A 16,736-nucleotide genomic window follows, 5' to 3' on the forward strand; every position below is an offset into this window, starting at 1 on the left:
ATCTGCCTCTGAGTTGCTTCCACTTTGGAGAAACTTAAGTTACAAATTCCTCAACACAAGCCAGCAAATCCAAAGCCCGGAAATGTAGGAGCAGAAATCAGAAAAATTAATAATTTTATTCAATAGGGACATGAGGCGAAACTATGTGCATTACAATGCTGGTTCAAGACTCGCACATTTAACATAGTGATTATAAGTGGATAGAAGCCTACTTAATGAGATTCACATCGATGGTTCTAACCTGCCACAGTACTCACCGAACATCGGCTCAATTCTAATCGAAAGTTCAGTCGCCGGACCAGAGTCTCTGATGCCTTGCTTGAACTAGATCTTCACATGACAGCCTAGTTCTGGACTATCGACGTTGCTCGATGATGCCTGCAGTTCGGTTACGAAAGATCGATGACGAGAGAGAGAAAGAGAGAGGGGGCAAGGAGTCACGGGAATAATCGGATGTGGGGAGTGGCTCAGTCGTGTTTTGGTGGCTTCGTGTGACCTTGGGAACCGTAGCCGCACATACCAAACCTGCAAGGCTGGTTGTTCGAGCACCGTTTGTCGCAACCACCGCAGTGCCTGTTGTTGGTTAGCAAATTCGCACAAACTCCGTCGCAGCATTTTTCGCCGAACCTGCATTTGTTGGTGCAGGACCCACACCTGTCTTCCAGATTGCTAACGTCAAAGCAGAGCCTGTTGTTGAGATTCGTGACGCAGCAGCGTGGGGTTTTAGCGAACCTTAGTTTCCTGTCGCAGTCGTAGTCTGGGAAACTTCCCCTCGGTCTGATCACATCAACGCAGAAGTTGATATTGAGAAGTTTGCGGCCTATGTGTTGGCCAAACGGCGTCGAGGAAAAGCGGCCTCGCAGAGGCATCCCGTCTTCGTCTGGGTAGGCAGTACCTGTGCTGAGTAGAGTGGACGCGACCATCAACACAAGCAACGGTAGCACAGATTTGGTGACGCAGTGCGAGAACTTCATGGCTGGAGTCGGCGCTCGCTCACTGTGCTTCAGATTTCGAATGTCCTTGACTACCACTGGCACTGCATTGACGAATCCCGACCTCCGCTGCCCACTACCAGGCACTGTGCTGGCACTGCTCGGTACGCAGCCCTGTGCTTGTGGGGTCCCGCAATTGTAACTGTGCAACGATCAGTATCTCATCTTTGCTCCCCTTTAATAGTCTACCTCGCCCAGCACAATGCTTGAGCACACGGAGACACCTGACACGATCACTGCGGAAAATCAACGCTCATTGACAATCCATCGACTCGTTCCTGCTCTAACGCAGATGTGGAATTCAATATCTTCACATCAGAATCGCTGTAGCGGGGGCACATACTGCTACACTTAGTGCCTCGCTGTTTGAATGCAGCTCGACATGCTCTGAGACTTGCCATGCCGAGAAGATAACTTTTTTCCAAAATCACTTCTCATTTATGGAGATAATTCACTCCGACCAGCGTCTAAGTTGTCATTAATTATGAAACCATATTATGAAACCAATCGCTAGTTCTCATGGAGTGGAATCTGTTACCCGTGATTAGCAACACATAATTCAATGGGTCCACACTAATAAGACTAATCCACCCAACGTGGCCATGTATTATAAACGTGCATTAGCAGCTCGGCATGGTTGGCTGCATATCTACGATGATCTCTTCGCATGAAGTAGGATTTGGATTCTACGTGAGGATGCAGGACTGCTGTAGCATTGTCACCATCACTGTAGATTTGTCTACATGCGGAGCTGATTCCGGAAAAATGTCGAAGCATCGTGAGCACTAGTTTTTGCTTCGCGTGCACGTCCTTCGCAGCGATGGTGGGTGGAGTTCCTACTCTTCCTACTCCTCCTCATCTTCATTGCTCAGTAGTTCCATGGCTCTTTGTGTGATAGCTTCACCTGCAATTACAAAATAATGTTGGCTTGAAAACAGGCGTACAAAGCAACATAACCACAAATGCACCTCCCTCTTTACTTCTTATATTGTTGCGGCATTACTGTGTAGAATAATGTGCATGGGAAGGTTTTAATTTTTTTGAAGAATTCTAGTATTGAAACAATTCTTTGTAGTTTTTGAGATTCTTTAAAGATTCAATGCTGTTGGATTACTGTTATAATTTATCTTTTTTTATTTTTAGATACATTTCAAGTGAAAAATAATAATTAGATAGTTTTTGAGATTCTTTAAAGATTCAATGCTGTTGGATTACTGTTATAATTTATCTTTTTTTATTTTTAGATACATTTCAAGTGAAAAATAATAATTAGATATTAGATATTATTTTTTGAATTGATTATTTTGTATCATATAATCTTTATAGGTAGTATTAAAAATTCCACTATGTCAACTTTTATTAGTAAATGACAGATTAGTGTTTTTTCTTTTATGTAAAATGGATACATAAAAACTTTATCAATATATTAGAGATAGAATTTTTCATATATACATGTTTTTATATAATTATTTTAAAAATACTATTTTAGAAAAGATAAAATACAAGATTATATTAAATTTAACAAATAATTTTAATATTTTTAAGATGATATATCTATATATATATATATATATATATATATATATATATTAATTGAGCATATATTAATATTTTGTGTTTATATATTTTTATTTTTAAAAATAATTATCTTAAAACTTTACAAAAAAAGACTTATATTGTAGAATGATATACAAAAAATCTAATCATTTGAATTTAAGTTTTTATATTTAATTTCTAATTATAAATTGAATTTTTAGAAGAAATTTATTTTTTAAAATCTAATTTCTTTTAAAATATTAATTATAAATTCAAAAATATTCAAAAATATTTATTTTATTTATTTTAATAAAGATAAGTAATGTTTTTTTTTTTTTTTTTTTTTTTTTTTTCAATACAATAATAAATCTCTCTCTCTCTCTCTCTCTCTCTCTCTATATATATATATATATATATATATATAATTTATCAAATAATTTTTTAAAAAATATTATATTAAAATTTTACAAAAAATAATTAAGATATTATCACAATGTTATTGCTTATAATTACTTTATGTTATCAAATAAAATCTATCACAGTATTTATAGAAACAACAAAAAATCTTGATAGATTTATAGAAAACATTTGTCAAAGAAACGAATCATAAAAAAATTCTATAGAACCAATATATTCTTGTGACATTTAAAGAAAAAAAGTAGAAAAATCAAAGATAGTTATAATATAGAATTTAGAATGGATATTTTTGAATATAAGAAAACTAGATGTTCTTGAAATCAAGCTAAAAACAAAAAAGACATTTACAAGAGTGAAGAAGTAGTTACTATCTACAAAAATATCACCAAACAACAAGAATTACTTCGAAGATTGTGATATCAAATACATTGTATTTTCCCATCTATTTGAAGGAGGATATGTCATTTTTAAAGGTCTGTATTTCTATTACGTTGTTTTGAAGATTGACACAATCTCAATACTTTTTTTAATAACTTAACAAATAATAGCTATTAAATTAATTTTATTTATTATTAATTCTTTATCTACATCTTTAAATTTTTATAATACAAGATAAATGTGAAATTTATGTTTTCTTGTATTTTTAAAGTATATTTAAATATTATTTAGATAAAAAAAATCATCTAAAAATTTTCAAAAATATCTTTCATTAGATGTTAAAATAAGTTGACATATTTTCAAGTTCAAAAGATATAACCTTTTATCCAAAATGCCTAAATCTGATTTGAAACATCATATTTTATTCATCTCTTTTTTTAATGCATATCAAGTTGTATGCTTCTTGTAGATCTATTTTGGACATTAAACATCATTACTAACTTCTTTCCTAGACATAAGAATAATTCTTCTATGGATGATATTGGTAATATGTTAAATTTTGCTTGTAAAATATTGTCAAGCTTATGAAGATATGAAAAAGTTGCAAAGCTCTTCTTACTTTCACCAAGAATAGTATCAATAATTTTTCTTTCTATTTCTACAACAAACAACTTTAATAAATCTACAAGTCAAATTAGAAGAGAATAATTTACAACCTCTTATATCAAATAAAGTTTTTGGTAGAGAAAAATAGTCTATACTCTATAAAGAAAGAATTAGTGTTAAAAAAATATATATACTAGTTTAAAAGTGGCTAATCTATAATCTTTAAAATTAAAATAAAAAATTAAATTAATCTACTATTTTTTTTTTAAAAAAAAGAATAAATCATTACACTTATAAAAATATTAAGGAAATTAATCATAAAAAAATATAAAAGAAATATATTCTTATAAAATTTAAAAAAAGAAAATAAATAAATCAAGAATAATCATAAGTTAGAAATTAAGATGATTATTTCTAAATATAAGACAACTAGAAGTTCTTGAAACAAGATTAAGGAAGAAAAATGCATTGATAAGAATGAATAAAGGCCTTACTTTTATCTCTATATACATTATCTAATTAGAATGTTATGTGGTGATATTCTACAAATTATCCAACACATATACAACTTACAAGACAAGTTTCCAAATTGTGCATTACATAGTTAAATTATACAAAAAGAGACCAATATGTACAACATATGGCTAACTTATAAAGCAAGTGGTCAACATATGAAATACATGGCCAATTTCTTTTATTTGTGTAATTCTTTGATAGTTGTATCATATTATTATTTTTATAATAGAATTAATTATATTAAAATAAAATAACTATTTTTGAATAGTTTTTTAAAAATTAAATTCTAAAATATTAATTTCTTTTTATTTGTTTAATTTTTTTTGATAAACTTTGCAAAAGAAATAAATAAAACTATACAAGAAAAAAAATTAGGTATAGACAATTATTGGATACTAAAAAAAAAAGTAAATTTCTTAACATATTATCTTTTAATGTGAAGCCTTTTTGTTAAGAATTGATTTCTATTCTTTCACTTTTTCTTGTAAAAAAAACTTATTGTTATAATGGTTGTAGCTCAATTTTTTTTATTTTTTTATTTTACATTATTTTTTTTAAAAAATTTCCTTATTATTTATACACTTGTGAAAAAGTTAAATCAACTTAGTCCTAAAATTTTCTAATTTCTTTTTTATTTTTTATATTATGCCTTGATATGATTTTATTAATAAAATTATAATATTATTTTTTATATTAATTTAATTAATTTAATTAATTTAATTTATTTTATTATATTTTTTTTTATAAAACTTTAATACCTTTGATAGTCATGCAAATAAATTTTAAGAATAAACATGCAAATAATAAAGATAAAAAACAAAAAATAATTATATATTTTATATTTGAACTAAAGAATTATTATTATATTAAAACTAACTTGTAGCATAGATATATATATTGAAATAAATATAAAAATTAGAAATAAATAGAATAAAGTAGATAATATCTTCTTTAAGAAAAATTAAGAAAGCTTTCTACATTCATAGAAGATCTGCAAGTGTCATTGTTTTTATTTTATTTTATTTTTATTTATTTATAGCCATAAAAATATTTTAAAAGAGATTACAACATCTAAGAATCCACTATATAAATGTTTTAAAATTTAATTACTTGGATTTTAAGCTTAATAATCTTCAAGAAGGTTTTATATAACATTTTTGTTTGGTAATAGATTGAGGCCATTCTTAATTTTATCAATGCTTATTTCAAAAATATTTGATTTTTTTGTCTTTAAAAATAAAAATTCTATTTCTTTTCTATCTTATAAATGTAATTTTTTTATATTTTTTTTCTTAATTTTATATAAGTATATTTTTTAATAAAAAGTTTTTGTAGCTAAATGTTTTTCAAAAAAATTATAGAATATAAAAAAATTAAATTTATAAAATATTTGAATTTTTATTGAAAATTATATGTAATAATAAATAAATTATATATTTAAAAATACTAATATATTATATAAGTAAATCAAATATTAAAACAAGTTTAATATTTTATATTATAATTATTTTTTACTCATGTTTTTTTAGAAAAATTTATAATCAACATTTTAAAACTTTTAAAATTAATCTTAAAGAGTTTTTTGTGTATTTTATTTATTTTAAATAAATAATAATATTTTATAAATTTTCTATTTTTTTGAAATATTTTTTTAATAATTTCAAATATTTAGAATAGAAACTATTTATAAATTAAAACATTATACTTGATTTCTATTTTAAATACATGTTAAGAAGCCATCATTATTCTAGTTGATATAATGTATGCTATTTACTCAAGAAAGTTTTAATAAATAATTCAAACTTTAGAGATAGGAGCACGAATTATGGGACAACTTAATTCAAAAAATAAGAAAGATAAGAAATTGTAATGATCAAGATTCTTTGCATAAAAAATATTTATTGATATTGTTACATTCTTGACATGCATACATTGTTTTAGAAAATCATCAAAAGCAATCTCATAAAAATATGTCAAAATAAAGTAAAATAAAATAAAAGTTAACCTTAACTATCATTTTGACACATCTTCTATGCAACTGATGGTCCACCTCCACTGGCAGCTGTGTGAAGAAACTAGATTTCATGTACACACATATCGCAGAAACTTTCAGTTGAAGGATTCAACAACTTGTGATACATCTGGCATCTTTTGAACACTGTTCCATGAACCGATTCAACCTTCTTCTTAAAATAAGGCATACAGAACCGCATTTTGGTACAGTTACGGAATCTAGCAACCAACCTTTTAAAAGCCTTTCATGGAGATCAAATTCATGACCTAATACGGATTTCATCAAACTGTAGAGATAGGAGCACGAATTATGGGACAATGAGAAGCTATATATCTACACAATGAGCTACGAAGTCTGTGAATACAAAGGTAATGAGTATGTTGGTTACGGTACCAGTGAAAGGGCTCAAGCAGAGCGTTCGACTCGTTGCAACAAAGGATTCGCATATTTGAGATGATTCTGCATCCCTGGCTTCTTCAGTGTGGAGCTGAGAATTACTACACCCCACGGAATACAAGGTGGCCTAGTGATCTGAGTTGATTGTAGGCAAAAAACCAATTACGACCAACGTTTCGAGATGCAGAAACGGTTATGAATCATGTTGTACTTGGGGATTGTTGGTGAAAGACGCAAACCTGCAATTCTAGGACAGGGATAATGCTTCTTTGGTACGCAAAGTAGCGCAAGGATGCCGTGCAGCTTCGATCAGACAGTCATTTAAGAGTGAATGACATTCTACGGTGGGAGCTCAATGAACGAAGTGTAACGAGCTTCACATCAGCTCCGAACCAAAGCCTAAGCTACTCAGATAACGCGGTATCTAACTTTGAGGAGCCTCTGTTCGGAACATGTTGGACATAAATGAACACAACGATGTCCACAAAGTCATGCGTACGACGAATTTTTCACCACACTACACTAAATTTTGGATTATACATTCATTATAAATTTGCATTTTGTTATGGCCCTAAAATGTTGATTGCTCAAATGTTGATTGCTGCCCTGGTAACCGGACCACGTAGTACCAGACCCAGACCCACAGAGCAGCTTTCATCAGGCGTCATGCACTCATCGTGATTCATGCAATCAACCCACTCAGTCCTCGTCAAAGGTACCACAATGCAATAAGAAATTCAACCAGCCACGAAATACGTTTAATTTTCTCTGATTTTCTTATCTTTTCTTCTGGCAGATGATGAACTTCACCAACTTGACTTCTGCTTAGAAAGGGGACTGTTTCATTTGATGCTGGACTCACTGACAAGCATTCGATCTCCTGGTCACTTAAGGATCTCAGTCCTTCAAATTATTGGCAACGCTATTCATCTCTGTCAGAAGAATTTTGAAACCTGCAACTTTAGAAAACCTTCTGCACGCATCAGAAAATCCCAGACATTCCACGTCGGAGCTGTTGTCGATTCAACACACCTGAGTTGAACTCGGAGCTTGTCTTCATAATATTTCTTCCGTGTTTCCTCAGTCCTGTTGTTCGATGCAACTTGGGTGCTACTCAGGTTATGTTCTACAGCACTTTCATGAACTGCTCCAGCCATGAAATTGGCCGACAAAACCATGCTTTATGATCCCTGATGACAGTGGTTGTAACGATGTCTTCAACAGTTTTTGTAGTTGAACTGCATGATTTATTGTTTTAGTATAAAATAAATTAAAAAATTGAAAAACCAATCGTTAATCTTTTTGTATTGATTGATACAGTTTCACAAAAGGTTAGAATTGGCAATTAAAACAATGTCAAAAGAAAATAGCTCAACTTGCATTGACTTTTTACAAAAAGCATTAGTCATTAATGACTTTGTGCATGCATATGTTTTTTAATAGCTTTTTGTTTGGTAGGTTATTTTTTTGAGAAGGTTTTTATCTTTAGAGGACAAGGTAAAATGATTCTTTGATTACTTAAAATTGTGACATCTCACCTTGATTTTTAGATATAATGACCTTTTTAGTACATAGATGGATCCATTCAATCTTTAAATAGTATAATGATGTTATTTTGAAAGCATAAAATATTTTTAAAATTACTTTTAATATTTCATATATTCAAAATTATCCTAAAATTTTAGAATTAAAGAGATTTATTAATTTTTAAATATTTATGATTTTTTAAAGTAACTCTTTTTAAAAATTAAAAGTAACAGATACATAAAATATTTTAAAGATATAAATATTTTTACAAGATATATTTGAATAAATAAATTTATAAATTTTACATAAAAATATTTGTCAATAAAATAAGAAATATTTTTTTATTTTTATTTTCCATAATTTTTTTAAATTTTAATTTATTTTTATATATTTAAATACTTATATATATATATATATATATATATATATATGTAAAATTTTATAATTATATCTTTTTATACAAACTTATATTTAAATTTTTTATACATAAATTTGTATTCATATTTATATAAGAATTTATAAATATCTAATATATATGTATATATATATATATATATATATATATATACTTACATATCAAATTTATATTATTATTTCTAAAAATTATTATAACAATTAAAACATATTACTTCATTATTTTTATTTACTTTAATTAAAATTTGTTTAAAATTTTGATATTTAAATATTGAACATATGTAATAAAATCTATTAAACACATTCTACAAAAAGAAGATAAAGTTAGAGAATTGTCAAAGCTACATCCCCGATTGATTGATGTTACTACATTCCATGTGACCTCTACATGACTTAAATTAACTAAAATACATACTTTTGTATTTGGGACGTGTTTGATAGTCCAATACTTGATTCCAGGATTTATCTAAAAATATAATAATAACATTCTTTTTCAATTTTTTTGATAGCCAAATATGAAAAGAAATAGAATTTTGAATTAAGCAATTTTTGAAGCAAATATTTTGTTTTTAAAAAAAACAGCTTGGAACTTGCTTTTTCATAAAATATTCATAGTCTCCCTCTCAACCACCACCCTTTGAAGCACAAAAAGGAAAAAATACGCTAAAGAATTCATATATATCTATATATATATATATATATATCTATATATATTCCAAGTAGTTCAATTTGACGAGTTCATATTCATTACACAGATCAATGGTTATTCGATGAGTTTTAGGTGTTAAACTGCTAAGAATGCCACTGGATTCACATGACCTGTGCATGACATAAAAAAACAGTTAAAATAGCAATAAAAATAGGAACCACTAATTCATTGAGCTGGAGAGCCACAATCCAGAGAATACTCACATTCTTTCCAGGGCTGCCAACCCTCTCTCTCACGAAATAGCAGATATTCTGCACGTCGATAAAGCATGCAAACCCACTTGTGATACTGAATTCCAGCTGGGTTGTTGCAATTAAACAGCATCGTGGATGGTCTGCTATTCTAGCGTAGCTCCTGAAAAGGTTGGGGTTCTTGACCATGACTGCAGAAGCCCTTGATGGACTAACTTTCGGTGGCTGGAATCAAAAAACTGAACTCTTGCCCTTCAGATTGGGAAACTGTTGCTTCGTCCTGTAGTCTGTTGGTAACCGCGAAGAACAGCTAGTCTGAGCCTTCAAATCATCAGTACATTAAGTTAGAAAAGCTAAACATCTGATGGCAGAATGTGAATACTTTGAAGCATGCTTTGATTTTTGCCAGCGGAACAAACTGCAAACTGTAGCTACTTCACTGACATGCCGTTGAAATCTCTGCTCTGAAAGTGTGTGGTGAGTTACGAAAATTCTGGGCCGACTTGCTCGTGGTGACCTGTTCCGAGGAGGGAGTGTTTAAAACGACGGTGGCAACGCTCTAACACTCAGACTTAGGGCTCTGGAGTGAGAGGTCTATCCTTCCTGGAGTGCTGAAAACCGTCGTGCAGCACCGATGTGACAGGAAGTCATCTCGGTCCGTTCAAATCACCGACTATGAATTCTCGTACGCCCGCAGATCTATCTGGATGTTTGCTTCTGCTTTTTAAGTCATTGTTTGGAAGTCTTGGAAGAATTTGTGGCTGCTCGGAAAGAGATGAAAGGGTAAATTGATCGGTTCAGGTTGGAAATGACACTGCATTGCTCAGAGATAGCCCTCAAATCATTTCTAACTGTTGCACTGCTTGTTGCTGCTGTCAATCGCTTCGAGAGAACTCCAGTGAGTGCCAATTCCAAGTCCCACGTGATGCCAAAAGCACTGTTATTCTCTCTGCTGGCATTATCGGCTCTGCTGTTAGTGGTTGCGATCGATTCCGGCGAGCTTGAGGACAATGGCAGAAACGAAGTTGCGCTATTAGAATCGAAGAGGCCCACTGGCCGATTCTTACTCCAACGTAATAACCCACGCGGTTACTACTGGTGGAACGAATGCTACAGCGACAATCGCTGCAGGCGTCTGTACCCAGGACCTGAGTACCGCGACATAAGATGCTGCTGGAACACAAGAAACAGCCTGCTGTGCATCGACGTGGGTGGGGAAGATAGATTCAATTGTGGTCGCTGCGCCCAGGCCTGCAACTGGCCTCGAAGCTGCTGCGGAGGCGTTTGCGTGAACCTGAATTCCAACAGGAACAACTGCGGGCGCTGTGGAAACATGTGCGGTAGAGGCGATCGTTGCATCCGAGGCATGTGTAATTACAACTGATCGCAACTGTGCGTGGGTGCGTCGGCAAACTACCACTCATTCTCACAACTTCATCTAGTTCTCTACAACACCTATATATATATATATATATATATATATACATATACATACATAGAGATAGATAGATATGTGTGTGTGTGTGTATTGACATACAATCACTACCATCGCAGCCAGTGCTTGAATCAATCCCTTACATGCACCTGAGTCAGTCCTTCAAAAACTACTTGAAGCCGTCAGATGCTCGCTTCAGGGCCTAGAATACACGTTTAAAGAAACTATTCATAATGTAGGAAATTAGTCGATCAGATCGACGTCGAGAAGGGCTGTTAACGACGAAGACACTGATTTTTGCATAATTCTATTAAATACAAGTTTTAAAGTTTTATTCATTAAATCAAATTGATAGTTTGTACTAATAGAATTTATCATTAATATAATATTTAAATTTATGTTAATTTATGTAGATTTAATATTAAAATATCAGAGTAAAAGAAATAATACTTTAATTTTATATTATGGCTTATTAAAATATTTGATTAATGATTAAAAATTCCAAAAAATGACTTGTAGATTGAACCATTATTAATAAATTTTAGTATAAGTCAAAAAAGTTAATATCTTAGTAATTTTTAACATCAAAATGATTTATTTTTTTACTTATTAATCTTTTATAGTTAATAAAATTAAGCTCAAGAAAAAAAATTACATATTTTTTATAATACTCACTAAATGTTAATAAGATTTTATTTAAATAATAATAATAAAATAAATGATTAATTTAATATAAGTTTTACAAAATATTTTTTACTAAAAGTTGATAATCTTGTACCAAAAGATTTTACAAATTGTTTGTCAAAGCTACATACAATAATAAAGGTATAGTTAAAGGAAGCTAAAAAACGACAAAAGATTAATGTGAATGCTTTTTACAAAGAACAACCTTAATTCAATGGGGATGACAAGATATGGCTACTTCATCACAATATCAAGCTTACTTGTTCTTCTAATAAGTTGGACTATTGTAGGCTTGAATCTTTTTCAACTTGTGAATAAATCAATCTTGTTCCTTATTGATTATATTTATTGAAATCTATGAAGATTCATTATTTTTTTCATGTATCTCTTCTTGGGCCATATAAGACAATGAATATCTTGGGAAGAAGACAAATGCCACCTCCTCCTATAAAAGTGGATAGTAATAAAGAATTTGAGATAGAAGAAGCCATAGATTCAAGGCAATATCAAAATAAATTGGAATAACTTATTTATTCATATAGATATGATATTAATAAACGTACATAGAAGCTAGTAAATTTTTTTATTAATGTAGCAAAAAAATTTGAAGCTTTTTATCAAAAAAATCCATTAAAATCAAGATGAAGAATTATAAGATCTATGAAAAATGATGAGTGTTCTTCATAAAACTTATCCCTTAAAAGGAAGAATAATATTACAAAAAAAAAATATATATATCTGCTATAACATTTATCTATATGATTAAGTAGAAATAGATAAAAATAGATTTATTTTATATTAATTTTTAGAATAACTTTTTAGAAGCTTCATAGATGCTACTTTGATTTTATATATATTTATAGTAGATTAGTAGGTTAGAAATTAGGTCAACAAGTTAACCACATGTTGATAGCTTACAAAACAAGCTAATTGTGAGGAGCACATATAAAAAACTTGCTTGCAAGTTAAGATATATGTCTTGCAAAATCAAATTTATTTTAGAGATTCTATAGGATATTGTGATTTGCTCTTAGTTAAGAATATATATGGAGGCAAGAGTGAATCCTTCTTCACTCTTTTCAATGTTTTTTTAGTCTATAGTCTTTTTTTAAGACTTTTTAATCTTCTTGTCTTTGATAATAGCCATTTTAGTTTAATACTATATCATCTTTGAGTGATTTTCTAGTCTTTTTGAAGGACACAAGAATGTATTGAGTTTTTTTTTTTGAAATTCATAAAATTCATATGCACCTTTTAGTAAGAATTTTGGTTGTTTTGGATTTAAACTTTCTATTTGAATAAAAAAATTCTAATTTATTCTATAAAAAAATCAAATTAAAAAAATCTAGTCTATTAAAAGATTATATTATTCCAGCTACAATATTCATAAAATAACTAGGTTAGAAGGAGATCTTATTATATTAAATAATTATTAATTTTTTATATTTTAAAAAAATAATTTTATGGATAATATCTCTAAAAGATAATAAACAACTATCTATGACTCTTATATGGATGGACTTAGTTTTCTTACCTAAAGGTATATATATATATATATATATATATATATATATATAAATAAAGTCTTTGTCTCTTAAACAAAGTAAGAATTTCAAATCTAACCAAGTAAAGACCTTGCAATTTTTTGATCTTAAAGAAATATCTATTGTAAAATAAGGTGAAGAATTGAAGATAGAATAAGACTTTTATTAGGTATTGGATAAGATTTCAATTGCTCAATCTCTATTGTATTTGGAAAAACTTGTATTCTAACTCTTTATCTTCTTTGACAACCATGCTTTTCATTTTGTGGTTGTATTGCTTCTTTGGACAATGTTAAGTAATGTGCTTATGTTCTCCATAAGATAAGTATAATCCTTCTTGATAATGTTGAATCTTTTCTTGCTTAGTAAAAGATTTGAAATATATTGTATCAATTTATATAGATTTCAATATTAATAAATAAGTTTATAAAAAATTAAGAATTATTGTTATAACTTGATTTGTTATTTTTCAACCAAATCTTTATTCTTAGCATCTTTTAAAAAATCAATTGTAACATGCAATGGCTTAAATAATAAATTATTCAAATAATATAATCTCAATATTGATAATGACAAATCTTTGATATTATCTTTTAATTCATATTAAAATCAATTGATAAGGGCTTTATTAATCCATTTCAAGTCATAAGCAAAGTTTTTGAATTTAGCAACATATATGGTGGTTGAATATGATCCTTATTGTAAAGATAGGAATTTCATCTTTCCTATTCTTATCCAATTATTTTTTTTCAAATATGGTCATAAATACTTCCAAGAATAAATTAAGATGCTAGAAGAATCATAAATCTATTTCTATAAAAGGTGCAAACTAAGAGAGAGCACTTCCATATAGATGTAAGCTTATGAAGCCAACTTCAATAAATTCATTAAGGTATTGAAAAAGATGCAACCTTAAATAAAACTTGACATGTTTTAAAAACTTTCAAAATTTTAATCTTGTTCTATCAAATTTTTCTTGCACATTGATATTTGCATCTTTCATAATTGTACTAACAAGACTTCTCAGATTCAATTGTGAAATTAATTTACTTACTTCTTTCAATTATACAATTTTTTAGCATAGATATTAAACTTCATTGTTGACTTCTTTCATAGGCATAGGAATAGGACCTCTATAGTTGATATTAGAAATATGTACAATTTCCACCTTAAGAATATTTACCAACTTATGAAGATTTTTATTACAAAATAAAAACAATTAAATAACACTCTTATCAAACCATCAAAGACAAAGTAGATAATTATTCAAAGATGATAAAATAATAACTAAATGACTATTGTTAAAAATAAAAAATTAAATACTTTTTTGAAATAAGACTAAAGACAAGAAAGACATTGAGAAGAATGAAGAAGACTTCACTTTTGAAACAAGGCCAGATTTTTTAAGCTCTAAAACCTTATCAAATCTATAAAAATAAAGATCTTGACACAATGTAAGACCAAGCACACCAGAATAAAATTAAAAGTAACTAAATAAAATAAAAAATAAAAGATAAGATTGAGTAAAAGAGAATAGAACCAAAAAAAATCAAATAAAACCATATAGTACAAAATAAAAAAAACCAAACTTTACTAAAAGAAAGAATCTAAAGCTATACCTAATCAAATGTCTCAAATTGCCCCAATCATTTATAATATTATTTTGTTCAACTATCTTGGAACTTTTTAGAATTTTCTTAATGGTAGATTCTACTAAAATAACCAACCTTGTAGAAGATTCTAAAGATGGACTCCACCATGATAAAAACCTTAAGCCTTTCTAAAAGGTTCCATGGTAGATCCCACATGAATCACCACCCTAACTTCAATTCTAGAAACTTCTTAAAAAAATTCTAAATACATATTTCTATGTGCAAATAATACAAATATCCTATCCATGTCTTATTATGACTAATCTTTGTCTACTAATGTAGAACATCTTCGTTTTACTTCTAATGGTATTTTCAAATAATTTTTTGATAATGAATGAGGTTTTGTACATGTTCTCATGTTGCATCATAAATGGGGTAATCTTTTCAAAGGACTTTGTATTGAAGTTGTGGATATCCATTACCACAACAAAGGTAGTGATGCTCCAAAATATTGTCTACTTCATACTCATCTTGATCATCAATCTCAACCAGTGGTAGTAGTGGTGATTGGTGTCAATCCAAAAAGTGCCTTGGTTCAATATGGAGTTCTTTGAGCTACAAAACATGAAAGATTGGATAGATCCAAATATATGGCAAAAGTTTAAGGTGATATACAAGATCAAAAATTATTACAAAAATGTAGAAAGATTTAAGTCATCGACGTGCTAGCTTATGGATTTAGATTGATGTAGCAAGTAGAAGGTTGGTATTGGAGAGTAATACCTAGTCACCTTTGAGGAAGGTCTTATGTTGTTAATGGTTATTTACATATTACTTCAGTGAATTTTGTACAATAAAAAGACGGTGTCATATCTTGTGCAAGGCTATTGTAACTTATATATAAATTCCTCCATTGTCAGATTATTGATATCAATGGAATAATACAAGATTGTTGGCATAATTGGATGTTGAATATTGTTAAAGAAGAATGGTGAATAATCAATACTTGCTTGAATACTATTATTGTAGGCAAATTCTAAAGACATCAAGTATTCATCCTAATCATTATAATGAACTACCACAAATATCCATAGCATATCAACTAGGATTTGATTTACATTTTGTTATATTGTAATTCGGCTACCATGTAAAAATAATGTGTTTATATATTTGATACACAATATATTAGACAAAATTGTGAGAGCTATAATAGTAGAATATTGTTGCTAATAGAATGTGGATAAATCACTATTTCAAAAAAAAGTTGTTTAAAAAATCTTCTATTAAAATTTATATAACTTTATTTTATTTTGATAGTGACTTTTGAAGTTGATTTTATTGGTAGTAACTTTTATATATTTAGAATTATCTTTGTTAGACATTAGTGATCCTTGAAGTCTTATTTTGTTTCTTTTAATTGATGTTTATGGCATATATTATGTAGAACTTATAAGAAAAAGGATTAGAGAAGAATTTTGGTAGCAAAAAGAAAAGTTAAGGCATCCATATGGATGAATGGAGATAGATGATAAAAATCTTCATTCTTATTGGCTAAAAATTATGATCAATGGATTTCAAGGAAGCTATCAGAGGTCTTATTAGAGATTAGGGTTACTATTTTGAGGTCATTCAAACTTTTGGAGGCTAGGATCAACAATTTCAAAGTCTTGGCTATGATTTTGGTGCAAATTTTGTATGATTTAGAATTTATATAAAAGAGATATGGATGTTCAAAGTTAGGATATTGATTTTATACCTATTGTCACTCTTTTGAATATAATGCAT

At 29.0% G+C, this 16,736-nt stretch overlaps 2 protein-coding genes and 2 long non-coding RNA genes across 5 annotated transcripts; 1 reads left to right on the top strand and 3 right to left on the bottom strand.

Annotated features, from left to right (window-relative positions):
- Positions 1–97: 97 nt before the first annotated feature.
- Positions 98–1,399, bottom strand: LOC112279537 (uncharacterized). The gene has a single exon (XM_024514070.2). It carries the CDS (start codon positions 972–974, stop codon positions 468–470), a length of 507 nt encoding a protein of 168 aa, XP_024369838.1. The 5' UTR covers positions 975–1,399; the 3' UTR covers positions 98–467.
- Positions 1,400–6,403: 5,004 nt separating this feature from the next.
- On the bottom strand, positions 6,404–7,358 carry LOC149989497 (uncharacterized). The gene is made up of 2 exons (XR_016502385.1): positions 7,095–7,358; positions 6,404–6,956 (listed from the first exon to the last, which is right to left on the bottom strand). It is a non-coding gene; the product is annotated as an uncharacterized LOC149989497 (long non-coding RNA).
- Positions 7,359–9,009: 1,651 nt separating this feature from the next.
- Positions 9,010–10,137, bottom strand: LOC149989498 (uncharacterized). Its single transcript, XR_016502066.1, has 2 exons — positions 9,709–10,137; positions 9,010–9,615 (listed from the first exon to the last, which is right to left on the bottom strand). It is a non-coding gene; the product is annotated as an uncharacterized LOC149989498 (long non-coding RNA).
- Positions 10,138–10,275: 138 nt separating this feature from the next.
- On the top strand, positions 10,276–11,479 carry LOC112279604 (uncharacterized). 2 transcript variants are annotated; one of them, XM_024514218.3, is made up of 2 exons: positions 10,276–10,381; positions 10,596–11,479. In XM_024514218.3, the coding sequence occupies exons 1-2, from the start codon at positions 10,372–10,374 to the stop codon at positions 11,078–11,080; spliced, it is 495 nt and encodes a 164-aa protein (XP_024369986.1). In that variant the 5' UTR covers positions 10,276–10,371; the 3' UTR covers positions 11,081–11,479. The 2 variants fall into 2 exon arrangements, with proteins under 2 accessions (XP_024369986.1, XP_024369987.1); XM_024514219.3 differs by having other exon boundaries at positions 10,276–10,351.
- Positions 11,480–16,736: the final 5,257 nt, after the last annotated feature.

The sequence above is a fragment of the Physcomitrium patens genome, chromosome 3 (genome assembly GCF_059467195.1).
Source record: "Physcomitrium patens ecotype Gransden chromosome 3, ASM5946719v1, whole genome shotgun sequence".
Taxonomy (NCBI): Eukaryota; Viridiplantae; Streptophyta; class Bryopsida; order Funariales; family Funariaceae; genus Physcomitrium; species Physcomitrium patens.